The sequence below is a fragment of the Topomyia yanbarensis genome, chromosome 2 (genome assembly GCF_030247195.1).
Source record: "Topomyia yanbarensis strain Yona2022 chromosome 2, ASM3024719v1, whole genome shotgun sequence".
NCBI lineage: Eukaryota > Metazoa > Arthropoda > Insecta > Diptera > Culicidae > Topomyia > Topomyia yanbarensis.
This window is the reverse complement of record NC_080671.1, coordinates 465,359,188-465,371,827: the sequence shown is the minus strand read 5'-3', so window position 1 is coordinate 465,371,827 and position 12,640 is coordinate 465,359,188. Positions and strand designations below refer to the sequence as shown.

The following is a 12,640-nucleotide window of genomic DNA, read 5'->3' as shown; positions in this document are numbered from 1 at the left end:
CCGAAAGCTTGATGGAAGAATAAGCGGATTCCCGTTTGAACATTTATGGGGGAAAAACTTTTGTGAAACATCTACTAATTACAGCCAGTTGCCTGAAAACAGAATGTTTTATATTGTCATATTGAGAAAATGAAACAAGCACTAGAATGAACATCTGATTTTATCGTTTTATATTGCATTTTTGACTTACGCATGGCAACAACAGTAATTTTGGTAAAACACCGTTTCGGCAGAAAAACTACACTTTCTTTTTACTGTCGACTCGAGTTTTTGTCTCAATTTTACTGTCACACTCGCACCAAGGCGTTTGAGATTTATCACATTCCAAGTTTATGTTCAACACAGTCAGCGGAACTCCATCGAGAGTGAGCTCGTGACGCTGTTTGATGCTGTACAAAAGAGTATCCAGTCCTGTCTCGCGATCTCTTCGTCGTGTCACTTCGCGCTGGTTGTAGCACTTTGTTGTATCTCTTCTCCGATGTAAACGGTCATGGTTATGTCTGTAAGGAATAATGAAATTCAGCTGTTTTAAACTTAAACAAAAACATCTCAACTCACAGGAAAGTATTATCTGGTCCAGTGGTAATATTTTGTGGCCGAAACACTTCCAAACCGGCTTCCTTTATGCGTACGTAGAATTCATCGTCTTCCAGACCCCAACCCCAGTATCTATTGGACATTCCGTTCAGCCGTTGATAGTGTTCTACTCTCAACAGCAAGATACCCCCGATGAATGTTGGGTAATGGTACTTCGGGTGAAATGCTGGCCCCGAAATATGCAAAGGTCCTTCTGCAGGGTACTCGTACTTAAGATTATCGTTAATTGGCAACAAATCAACATCATGCATTGCAATATAGTCATAGTGATCTTTGACCTGCATGAATCCTGCGTTAATTAGGGAGGCTCTGTTAAACCGGTAACGATCATTCTGGTTCAACACGAAAATGTGAAACGGAATCTGCTGTCGAGTCAAAAACGTCGACATGTGCGGTGCAAATCGAAGAAGCTCATCGAAGCGATCTCGGAACGGTACCAACACAGCCAATTTGGGTTTTAGTGATTTGGTTGACTCTTTGAAACTGCTGTGTAATTTTTCATGCTGTCTATCGAGGTCTGAAGAAGTTTCACATTTACAAGTATCTGTGAAGAAAGAACAATCGATTGAAAATAATCATTCTCTAAATATAATTTACTTACCGGAGGAAATTGGAAGACTAGAAATCATTACTGTTACAGCAATCGATGCTAGTACGATAATACTAAGGAAACGCAAGTATACCGTTTTCAGCATAATCAATGTACACCCAGCAAATTCAGACTAGCGAATTTAGTTAAATCATCACTTATGTTACACTCATAGAAGAGCTAAAAATTATTTTAAAATACAACTAATGAACGGGTCGTATCATTTCAAAACATAGGCTCAGCACTTCTCGAAGCAAAAAATCCCGTTTTGAGTTAATTTGAACACTGTTGGCTCGACACGAAACTCATCGACAGGTCGAATGTAAACACACTTCTATGTGTCAAACTCGTTCCCAGGTGGCGAAATCATTGGAGTTCGATGACTTCAATTGGCATCTTTGCGCAGAAAACACACCTAGGGGCGCTGCATGTTTGGTGATGTTTTGCTTTTGAACTCATATATAGGACCCAGAGAGGATTTACAACTTTTTCGCTGATTTTAACGTTGAATCAGTACATTAAAGGCTAACAAATTTTTAATACGTTGCAAATTATGACCGATTACAAACAGAATATGTTTTTATGTAAATTCTTGTAAACAAATGTTCTTTGTCTTAAAATGTAATTATTTTAAGTTATGTTTGAAGGAAATATGGTTTGATGCAACGAACCTATCATGAGACGAAACGGCACGAGTAACGGAAAGTGGTAAAATCATTCAAAAAAGCTGATAAGGGGCCATACACTAATTACGTAAGGGCATATGGGGGGAGGGGGAGTTTCAAAATATCTTACAAATTCTTATCTGAGGGGGAGGGAGGGTTTATCCTTTCTTACGTAATATCATAATAAGTTTAAAAAATTAAATTCATAAGGAAAATATTCTTTTTAATAAGAAAAGGGAACTATTTTCATTTGTACCATATAATCCTTGTATATCAAACAATATGAATAATTTTTTGGCTCTTGGTTGTACATGCCTTACAAGTTAATGAGTGTTGATACCCTTCGTGTTGTTAGACCGACTTTGTTTTTTTCAAACGTTCGATTCAAACCCGCAAGGTATCTGGAAAATGTTCTAACATGCGATTGTCAAAGATCTTGAATCTTGAATATTTCCAGAGTGTGAACTGTATTTTAATTCAAGAAAATTCGAAGATGGTTAACTTGGAGCTATGCGTACGATAAGCGTGACAGTTGGAACTTAGAACAAATTCATGCCAGAAGTGGTTATAAACTCTTTTAAATTTTACGCCACAAGAAAATAATTTAAAAGGAAGTGGAATATAGCAAAGCAGATCATGCGCACCAAATTGGAGTTACTGAATATCTGACAACAGTTATTCTTTCTACTGGGCGAGATTGGCATGCAATTAAAATTCTGCAGATGATTACAGTTAAATTTTGTCATGAGTTTTCTTGTAATAATTCTATACATATCGTTTCCGCTATCTTATTATTTGATGAAATAACAATTCGATTTTTTAATTATGATAATCATGATAAGATCTTATGTAGGGGGAGAGGGAGTTCACCAAAATCTTACGAACTTTTATCTGGGGGGAGTGGGAGGTTGAAAAGCTCTAAAAAAGCCTTACGTAATTAGTGTACGGCCTCGCAAGGCTGAAGATTTTCAATTCTATGCTAAATATAAGGATATTAGCCGAACTTTCCCTGTAATGTTTTTTGATACCCTATCAGACCAGCGTATGAAATTTCATGTGATAATTTTTTCGTACCAGAACGTTCCAAAGTTGTGTTTCACACGGTTGTACGTCATTTTCCGGAATACCATTCCCCGGAACATTTCCCGGAAAACTATTTCCCGGAATGTATCATTTCCCGGATAACCGTTTCCCGGAATGTATCATTTCCCGGAATGTATCATTTCCCGGAAAAACAATTCGCGGAATGCCATTTCCCGGAAAATAAAAAAAACTCGTACCTCACCGACCAAAATTATTGTAAGAAGACCTGCTATGCAGCTGTGTTCTATGAGATTTTACTTACTTTAGAACATGAAAAGTTGTTTGAAAATATTTTTAAATTTTATTTGATCTTGAGTGGTTACAGTGTTTATCACCGAAAATTAGCAAAAAACAAGATTGCGAAACTGTCATTTTCAATTTTTAACCTATTATAATTTAAATTGATCATTATATGAACAGCTTACGAACGACTTTGGTTTTGAACCAAAAAGAAAATTGGGAGGATTTCCCTATCCTAGGTTGACGGTATTGCAAACATCTTCAAGCATATTTGAGCAGACAACTGCTTTAAGATGGTTATTGCATTACGCCTCGATAGTGGTGCATCGAGGAGACCGAGAGGGCTTATGGGCCTTTTTTTATGTTTTGTGTTATTTCATACTCTGCACCAGCCCAAACTAACAGTCAGCTAAGAGCCTGTGTACACCGGCGTGGCCGATTTGCGGGTCGCCGTGGATTGACTTTTTCTATGGGCTGTGCTTGCAGATATTGTTCAACAGCTTAACGGCTGTCTTTTTGAGCACGGCTCGCGGTGGGAGTCATTGTGTGTCGATTCATCGGTCGACCTCGTCAACGTGCACAGGCGCATTAAAAAAATAGCAGTTGAACCCTATTAGTTGTGTTGTGTTGTAATAATTGTAGTTTTTAGTACTAGTGTAAAATTGTTATGTGCTAGTCGTATGTCTATCTGTGTACGTGTTCGTCTGAGTATTTGTGACGTATGGGTCAGGAAATGGATGCAGAACTCGCTTATATGATAGAATAGTGGGTAATCCTTCTTGGGATCACTTTTTACCGGTGTTCAATTCGTGCATTCGATTCGATCCATTCGGATTGGATAAATGAAGGTACGATTAATTTACCGACGCACGTCAGTCATCCATTCCCGGTCAGCATAGCGTGAGAAACTTCTAACGGAATGCAATTGTCGTTAATGGTAAATATATATCATTTTCTGGCATTTAGACGATTCCAAGTAGTTTTATTGCATGTTACATGTGTGTTGTTCAATTAATACTCAACAATACTAACTCTTCTCCGTGGGCTTGGCGATGGACTCCAGACTGCAAATGTTTATGCTTAGGTATTTGTAGCTTGGAGACCTTGGATTCTGTTGGTCCCTAGAATCTAATAGCAACACGGCGCGTGCTTCAGTTGGTGGATAGAAGCGAAAAGATACCCTGACGACTGGAAGATTGAATTATTTTTGCTATCTATTCAACTAGATCCAGACCGCTGCAGTATCCTATAGTTGATTGTTCGTTACATATACACTGCTAGTCAATAAAATAGGTGTGAGATAATAATACATGAAATTTTGAGTTTTCTCTAAAAATATTTTTATACTCAAATATTTTATAGTTAGGCACAGTCGTAAATATGAAAAAGAACACTTTTATTTGTAAATTAAATGTTATGCTTTGTCGTAACTCTTTCTTCTCCATGAAATCCAAAAATGTACCTGGTCAATGAAATAGGTGTATTGTAATCCATTGCATTAAAATTTTTCAAATCCAATGATTTTAAGACTTCAACATTTTTAAAAACTAGTAACCTGTGTAAGCTCACTTATTCAACAAAAATTTTATCTATTTGTCTTGGCATTGAGTCATTCAAACGCTGATAAATTTCCGTTGATATAGAGTAGCATTCATTTTAAGCTGCTTCCCACAAACGATCCTTATTTGTGAAATTTGGATCGAATAACTTCTTTTTAAGTACATTCCGTAAATTTTCCACGGGTTTGATGACAGGAGATTTGCATGGTCCGAAGTTATAGTCACTTTATTATCCCGAAATCATTCCTTTATATACTTCGATGTGTGTTTTTTGTCAATATCTTGCTGAAACTGTCATGTAAAGGCACGATGACATCCTTTAAGATGTCCATCCTTTAGCCTTGCGTTCGAATCTTGCCATTATAGCGGCGTTGCAAAGAATAGGACCTGCGCCATTCCACGAAAAGCAAGCCCCAAAGCTCATTGTTCTCACCTTCGTGCTTCACCATATTTTGCGTGTGTCGCAGATAAAACTGTTTGCACTTTGGACGTTTAACGTTTCGTTGTGCATCGGAGGAAAACAGGTTTACCTTTGATTCGTCCCTCCGAAGGATATGTCGCCATTTTTTTTATTCCTTCTGAACCAGGCCCATTAATGCTGTTGAAATGCAAATTGCATTTTTCTTCAAAGGCTTTGGCTTCGAAATAGTGGAACCTTCTTAGCAATTCTTTCTGGAGGATTGAAATTTTACGGCCTACAGCGAACTGTTCTTGGACCTACCACTTTTCCAATTTGTGCTGAATTGGTCTTGGATGACGCGAATGGCACAGATTTCGCTAAAATTGCAATACGATGGTCAGCTGCTGTAGATGTCTTCTTGGGTTTTTTGCGCGTTTCCTTTTTTCAAAGGTTTTAAGGCATTTGTAACGAAGTTTTCGGAGCGCCGCAGTGTTTTCGCGATTTATTTATACGTCTTATCTTCTTGAACAAAATTTCTTAGCAAAACTCGTTCCACTTGAGTACAATGAGATGCTCGACCCATTCTATAACAAATCTTTGACTTATTCAACATTTAAATACATTTATTAACACGCAGAATTCAAACTTCACCAAATAAAACGTATAATGGAGTTGTGTAAAATAATAACACGTTAATCTATTTCACACACCCATTATATTGACCACACGAAAAAGCCTGTGGCAGTCTTGTTTTGCATCTTGACAAAGATTGCAAATATAATCAGCGCCAACAACCCACTAGTAACTTGACAGATCCCAAGGCTTCTGTGTGCGGTAGGTGTGATTGAGACTGCTGCAACTTGGTATGCGTAATTGAGAGAAAAACAAAATAATCTATCACACACCTATTTTATTGGCCAGCAGTGTAATCTAAATTAAATATCATTCAATTTGCACAATGCATTAAAACTTAAGCCAATTAGCCAAAGTATTGGGATCATACAAATTTAAACCCAAATTTAAAGTAAACATCATTCAATTGCACAATGAATTGAATTTAAAATTTAGGTGAACTATCCAAAGTATTGGGATCATATCAAGCCAAATGTTCAAAATGTGCCTAGTGATTTTGAAGAACCATCATCCACGCAAACCAAACCGTCAAATAAAGTGGCTATGTTCCCAAATATAAGCAACTTAGAATACGTCCCTCCCGTTCTTTTCTTCTACTTCATTTGTCTGTTTTTGTTTTTCTTCTATTAGTTTGTTTTTCCACTGCTCACGCAAACCAAAAAAAAAATCAGTCAATTTTTCATCTTTTTTTCTTTTAATTCGACTTGTTCTTTTTCATTTTATCAGTATATCTTAATTTAGATTCATTATAACACTCATTAACACAATCAATTGCATATTCTGTCATATACACACTCATAATATCTCATTCAAAACTTACAAACACTAGCCTTCGCGATAACACAAACCGGGTCACAAACGCGAACATGCAACTGTAATCGTCCACATATATTCGCGATCTCGCCAACAACCCACCGCTCGCGCGATCATGAGTCGTTCATGTTAGGATTTCGCTGCCCTCGTTCTTAACAGCCTAGATTCATGTCTTCAGTTGGACCAATAAAAAAATGAGGCTCATTCATTAGACAACACATTCTATGGAAACGTGACAGGGAACTCTAGTGTTATGGGGGAATAATTTTCTAGTACCTGAACCGTACACTAAAAACTAAGCAACAAACTCACGGTCCGCGCGATCATTCAAGAACACACGCGAATATGCATATGGCCACACAGTTACAAAATCGAATTTATACACGCGAAATCACATACGTTCTGGCATACGCGACAAACACGTCAACATACAAGCGCTTGAGCTTTTCGCGATCTACTTTGAAGTAGTGCATGCACTATATTATGTTAACCATATTTCTTCATGAGTATAAAAATATTCTAGCTTATTGACCTAAAAGGTGACAGGTTAGTTTCTTTTCGTTCTTATTGTTTACAATCTTGTTCTAGTAATTGGTGTAAAAATTAGCGTCTTCGATTATATATTCAACATAAAAAGTTGGTCGTTTCAGGTATTTCGGTAGTGCTTATTTTATACCGACTTTAAGCACTAGAGGCCGTTAGTTCAGTGAGCCATTTAAGCGATCTCCGGAGGAGTAACAACGCGCGCAAATAATACCTATTCAATTGTTCGCGGAGAAAGAAATCAATATATAATTGTCATCTTTTTTGCTATATAAATACCAAATTTTATCTACGATGAATAGCGCTTGTATTGCGAAGTCTTCAATTACATAGGTATTACCGCATCTATTTCGACAGATCTATTGAGAGGCTAAGACTTTTCATAATATTGAATTCTTTTTTAAATATCGTGTTTCGCCAGAATAAATAAACAAGGAATAATAAAATTGTTCACATACCGTCTGATTTTATTAGACATAAGCAACACTCTCGATTGTTGGCAATCCGTAGTTGAAGTTGCTTTTTTGCAAACGGGGCATTTCCATATTAATTCAACAAAAAAAATCAATCAAATTCTCGGCAGCCAGCTGCCCAGAGCAATAAACACATGATAACACTTATGTGACTCTTTACCCCGTCCTACTAACAAAAACTCCTTCCCGTGGCAAACGTGGAGATGCAGAGGTATACACGGTCTCCATAACACTAACTAACTACACTAACATTCCTTTCCTTCCCCGGTGACTGTAAGGACGTTGCCGGCGCCGTTATTGAAATTTAAACGTATAGAACTCTCGAAACGTGCACATTGAAGATGGATAGCTACTCCCAGGCCCCATTCGTTGGTTCTCTGTTGATTTTGCTTGTTCTGGTCAATCGCGGAGTAGCAACTACGAATTGTACGGTCATCATGCTCATGCTCATGTAACATAACCTAAAGCCATATTCCCCAAATTGTTATCCGACTGAAAACAATACCCCAAAAGACGGAAACAATTTACGGTGTAGCGATTTTATTGTCGAATCACAATATGCCAAATTGTGCAAAAAACAATAATGCAAATTATTAACTCCTTAAAATAAACTTCAGTGATTCGACGAGATTCAAATCGAACAAACTGCATTCAGCCCTAATAAAAGAAAACCAGCTTCCTGGCAACCCTATAACATCATATGGAATTTGACAACGACCTACATATATGGGGCATTATAACTATAAAGCCCCAAACAAAGAATTATGTTCGGCACTATACACGATATTCAAGCATTCCAGATGACGTTTTGCATCTTGTGGGATGATTTAATACCATCTTGTTCAGAAAATCAACATTTAGTAACTAATTACAGCTTTAAATCATTCGATTAAAAATCAATGTTTTGATTTTCATGGCAGTGATGCTGGCTGTACAGAGACGTCGTCCTTGACAGGAGGCTGAAGAAAACATTCAAATTTGACAGCTTGAGCGACAAATGCTAACACCTTTCTATTTTACATCTTGGTCCAGACTTCATATTCATTACTTTTTTCAAACCAATCAAACTCTTACAAGTCAGATATCTTTTCATACGGATGTTTCGAAGAAATAATGATTTTTAGTGTGTTAAAACTTTATTTGAGTTTGGTGGTTGGCCTACTAGTCGCCTCAGCAGGTTCCGATGCTCACGATGCCAAAGGATTCGACGACACTGTGTTGTTCAACCTGGCTTGGCATGGGAATAATGATGATGTGGTAAGTAAGCAATAATATTTACATTTTTGTTCCTGCAAGCAGATTTGCGATTATTTCTAGATTAGAACACCCGGCGATGAGGAAATCACGGTAACCACCACGAACAAAGAAAAATATGTATGCTACATACCATCCATCGCCACGAAGGACACTGAGAAAGAAGTTCTATATGACGGACCGAGTCCAATCGATCTACTTATTCCATTGTTCAGTCATTCGACCTGTTCCTACAGGATTGAAAGCTACTGGACCTACGAAGTTTGTCATGGAAACTACATCAAGCAGTATCACGAAGAAAGGCACGAGAAAACTAGTAAACTGCAAGAGTACTATCTCGGCAAATGGGACAGCAAGAAAACGGCTGACCTCAAAGCTGAACACAGTCTAGTGGAAGCCGAGGGGGAAAAATTGAAATATAAAAAGATTGATGGTCTTAATCTTCCGTACCTTGAATTGGAAATGGGATCCGGTACCGTTTGTGACTTAAATGGAGTCCCACGTGTGACCAAAGTTTTGTACGTATGTTATTTGCACGGTAAGAATGAGGTTTACTCACTGAAGGAGACATCAACCTGTAACTACGAGGTCATCATTCTGACACCGATGCTGTGTGCCCATCCCAAGTACAAACCACAGGAAACCGAAGAGAACAAAATTAGCTGCGTGGCCATGGGAAACTCGCCCAAGAAACCTAAAAATCTTCTGATGATGGAAATCGAGGGTATGCGGATCAAATATCAGAAACTTACGGTAGGAATGATGTAACATAAAGTATGGTTTGGTTGGTATTAAGTAGTTCTGTAGATTTGATGGTTCTATTTTATTGTTTGCTTTACCTAGTTTATTCTACCTTTATTACTATTGTAGGAAGTGCAAAAAAACATTAAAGATGCTCTTGCGGTTATTAATTTTAATGAGGTTTGTTATAGATTTATTTATGCTTTGTTGTGTGGTCCTGGCTTTTTAGATACATATTTTTGTTGAGTAGTTATGCAAATTTGCACTCGTACTCCAACGCTATGATCATTCTTTTAGGACAATCCAATCAAGATAGAGCTATTTCCGAACGATATGCCTGCCATCGATAACGAGAATCGCAAAGGGCCCAATGAGAATGGCCCTGGAGAAGAGGATAACAACAATCTAATGGATGGTTTTGTCAAGAAGATTAGAAAGAACAAAGAACTCAAGCCACTTTTAGAGTTTCTAGATGGTAGTTACTGTCTAACTGGAGTAAGTATCTATCGAAGCACCTCAGAGACGTTACAACTTCTTTTGTTTTTGCTTAGGGCTCTGGTTGGTGGAAGTTTGAACTGTGTTACGGCAAACACGTTCGACAGTTCCATGACGATACCTCCATCTTTTTGGGACATTTCAATAAAGAAAAGCACATCGAGTGGTTGGAGAAAAATCCTTCCATAAAGAACAAACGCAAGAATGAACATCAGTTAAGTAACTTCTACGGTGGAGGTGATGTTTGCGACAAAACACTCATGCCGAGACAGGTTGAGGTAAAACTCAAATGCACAGAACATTCCGCGAGTTCAAATGCGATTGCTCTTTACCTGTTGGAGCCTCGGCCGTGCGAGTACATATTGAATGTCGAATCTTCACTGATTTGTGACATTTTACCCTACGCAGAGGAAAACATGCTGCTTTCGGAAAGCATTCAAAAACTAGAAGAGGAAACACTATACATAATTGATAGTAGCAATATAAATAATTAATCTAAAACGTACATTCTGTTAATTCGAAAATTCTACGGCAACATTTTTCGTTTCTGCGCATATTTTGATAGATAATTGGGCGAAAAGTTTATCCCAAATCCATGGTTCGTCCGGTTCCTCAATATCCGTTTCGGGTTCTAGACATTCAGTTAGAATTGAAATATCTATCTCATCCAAGCTCCCTAGCGATGATTTACCACGTTGAAAGATATCTGAGCTCAATTGTTTGTAGGTTGTGGCACTGCAATTATAGATTGGTTAAATTAGTGACTAGTGACTCAAATTGTTTACTAACTTACGAAGGCAAATTGGGTGATTCATTGTACAAGAGACTTTCTTGCAACTCATCTGCGTCAGGGAGCATCGGAATATCATCTATTGGGCTCACTTCTTGAGATACATTCGCGTTACCAAAGCGTTCCCTGAAATGTAGTTTTTGATAATTATTAGCACCCATATTCTTGTTTACGACGAATGCGAGATTCGAACAAAAGTTACCAGGTTGTCGATACTTACATTTCGAGTAAATTTGAGTAACGTTTACCAGTCCTATAAAATATAAGAAAAATACTTGTTTATAACACATGGCGATTAACCTAATTAATTTCCAAACAACATATTGAGTCAATTTTGTTCTGCTTACCGAAAAAATTTCTTACTTGTTAGATCCGTTATTCGTACGTAAAACTTCGTCCATCCAGCTATCGATTTTCACCTGCTTTGTAGGCGTAACGGCCGCAGACCCCAATGAAGAACTCATTATTGCTACAAAATAAGACAGATAATTTTATTTAAAAACGATAACAGTGTGTATTTGCAATTTATTGAAGTACGATACACTGTTTTTTTAATACTATATTATTCTTCTCATGTAAATATTTCATATGTACTTTGGTTTACAATTTACAATTCAATTTTTTATTAAAACATGTAACTTCCTTGAGTTATACTACACATGTAACAGGTTACCGTACGCCTAATAAATTACAATTTATTACCTTTCAACCTTACGATATCTGGTTTACAATACCATTTGATACTTTATTTACAAAAAATCAAAACAACATTAAAAACTATTCACTTTTATTGATTTTGATCATTGCCAGAGATAATATCTAAAGAGATGGGCAAAGACAAACCAAAAGCAGGGTAGCCAGATTTTATAGGCTGTCTAACGCAAAAATCTAAATTGCCTTGCGCCGCCTGTGTTTCATTTCATGAACCAAGAAAATGATTTTGAGTTTGGCAGGCACCCTACAACTAGCGAACAAAATCGGTGAATACGCATTGACAACGTTATATTTCTTAATAAGAACGGGCGCTACTCTCAAGCCTTATTCGTTTTTTTTTAAATTATATGTAGAGGTTTTAACCTTATGGTCATTTGCCTCTTTTCGGATTAGAAAAATTTCTAACCCTATGTGCGGGGTTAAGAATCGAACCCAGGTGAGCTGCGTACAAGGCTATCGATTTAACAACTACGCTATGCTCGCCCTCCTTATTCGTATATGTAGTTGGGAACCGATCAATCATAATTTCATCTGTTTGGCACACATTTCCGCTCCCTTTTCGATTATCATTAGAATATTGCTGCTTTGCTGGGGGAGGGGTTGCTTCTCTAATCTTCCGGCCATCACATCATATAATTTGGTATTCTTAGTATGTATAACAAACATAACGATGTGACAGAAGGTGTTAAAAGCGCAATAAAATCCTGTCAATCCTATTTTGCATTGGATTGTCTGCTCTAAAGATAAAGGGGCCGTTCATAAACGAATATTAACAGTTAGGGTGGAGCGTAATGCAACATGAACTAGCGAAAAAGAAACTGAAAATAGATTTAAGACGTACTAGTTGAGCGGGAGTAATAAAACTGACAACAAGTTGCAATGTGCTTGAAGGGGAAAGGTATTTTAGATTATTTCCTTTTTTCTGCGAGACATTGTTTATGAATGGCCACCAAATAAACAATATTCCATAACGAATATCACGTAACATCGATGTCAGAGCACTGGAATCAAGGCCAAGTTCCCTGCGGTTCGTGCTAAACTGAGAAGCAAC

General features: G+C 37.4%; 4 protein-coding genes across 5 annotated transcripts in view; 2 read left to right on the top strand and 2 right to left on the bottom strand.

The window, feature by feature from the left end:
* The window catches only part of LOC131686117 (uncharacterized), a 280,208-nt gene that overhangs the window by 969 nt on the left and 266,599 nt on the right, over positions 1-12,640 (top strand). The gene's annotated exons all lie outside the window — the stretch shown is intronic.
* LOC131686123 (beta-1,4-galactosyltransferase 7) lies at positions 148-1,512 on the bottom strand. Its single transcript, XM_058970286.1, has 3 exons — positions 1,199-1,512; positions 559-1,141; positions 148-500 (listed from the first exon to the last, which is right to left on the bottom strand). The coding sequence occupies exons 1-3, from the start codon at positions 1,290-1,292 to the stop codon at positions 239-241; spliced, it is 939 nt and encodes a 312-aa protein (XP_058826269.1). The 5' UTR covers positions 1,293-1,512; the 3' UTR covers positions 148-238.
* On the top strand, positions 8,624-10,590 carry LOC131686120 (endoplasmic reticulum lectin 1). Of its 2 annotated transcripts, XM_058970282.1 has the most exons (5): positions 8,624-8,852; positions 8,913-9,602; positions 9,720-9,770; positions 9,888-10,085; positions 10,142-10,590. In XM_058970282.1, the coding sequence occupies exons 1-5, from the start codon at positions 8,709-8,711 to the stop codon at positions 10,577-10,579; spliced, it is 1,521 nt and encodes a 506-aa protein (XP_058826265.1). In that variant the 5' UTR covers positions 8,624-8,708; the 3' UTR covers positions 10,580-10,590. The 2 variants fall into 2 exon arrangements, with proteins under 2 accessions (XP_058826265.1, XP_058826266.1); XM_058970283.1 differs by lacking the exon at positions 9,720-9,770.
* On the bottom strand, positions 10,573-11,709 carry LOC131686127 (uncharacterized). The gene is made up of 5 exons (XM_058970291.1): positions 11,578-11,709; positions 11,239-11,344; positions 11,096-11,128; positions 10,879-11,001; positions 10,573-10,820 (listed from the first exon to the last, which is right to left on the bottom strand). Exons 2-5 carry the CDS (start codon positions 11,337-11,339, stop codon positions 10,598-10,600), a joined length of 480 nt encoding a protein of 159 aa, XP_058826274.1. The 5' UTR covers positions 11,340-11,344; positions 11,578-11,709; the 3' UTR covers positions 10,573-10,597.

Bases quoted from the DNA above. Each gene is read 5' to 3' on its own strand.
- LOC131686123 (XM_058970286.1), bottom strand. From the start codon at position 1,292: ATGCTGAAAACGGTATACTTGCGTTTCCTTAGTATTATCGTACTAGCA. The intron at 1,142-1,198 runs GTAAGTAAATTA...CTTTCTTCACAG, and splicing joins TAGTCTTCCAATTTCCTCCG to ATACTTGTAAATGTGAAACT. The intron at 501-558 runs GTGAGTTGAGAT...TATTCCTTACAG, and splicing joins GGACCAGATAATACTTTCCT to ACATAACCATGACCGTTTAC.
- LOC131686120 (XM_058970282.1), top strand. From the start codon at position 8,709: ATGATTTTTAGTGTGTTAAAACTTTATTTGAGTTTGGTGGTTGGCCTA. The intron at 8,853-8,912 runs GTAAGTAAGCAA...GATTATTTCTAG, and splicing joins ATGGGAATAATGATGATGTG to ATTAGAACACCCGGCGATGA. The intron at 10,086-10,141 runs GTAAGTATCTAT...GTTTTTGCTTAG, and splicing joins GTAGTTACTGTCTAACTGGA to GGCTCTGGTTGGTGGAAGTT.
- LOC131686127 (XM_058970291.1), bottom strand. From the start codon at position 11,339: ATGAGTTCTTCATTGGGGTCTGCGGCCGTTACGCCTACAAAGCAGGTG. The intron at 11,129-11,238 runs GTAAGAAATTTT...TATATTTTATAG, and splicing joins ACGAATAACGGATCTAACAA to GACTGGTAAACGTTACTCAA. The intron at 10,821-10,878 runs GTAAGTTAGTAA...CTATAATTGCAG, and splicing joins GAATCACCCAATTTGCCTTC to TGCCACAACCTACAAACAAT.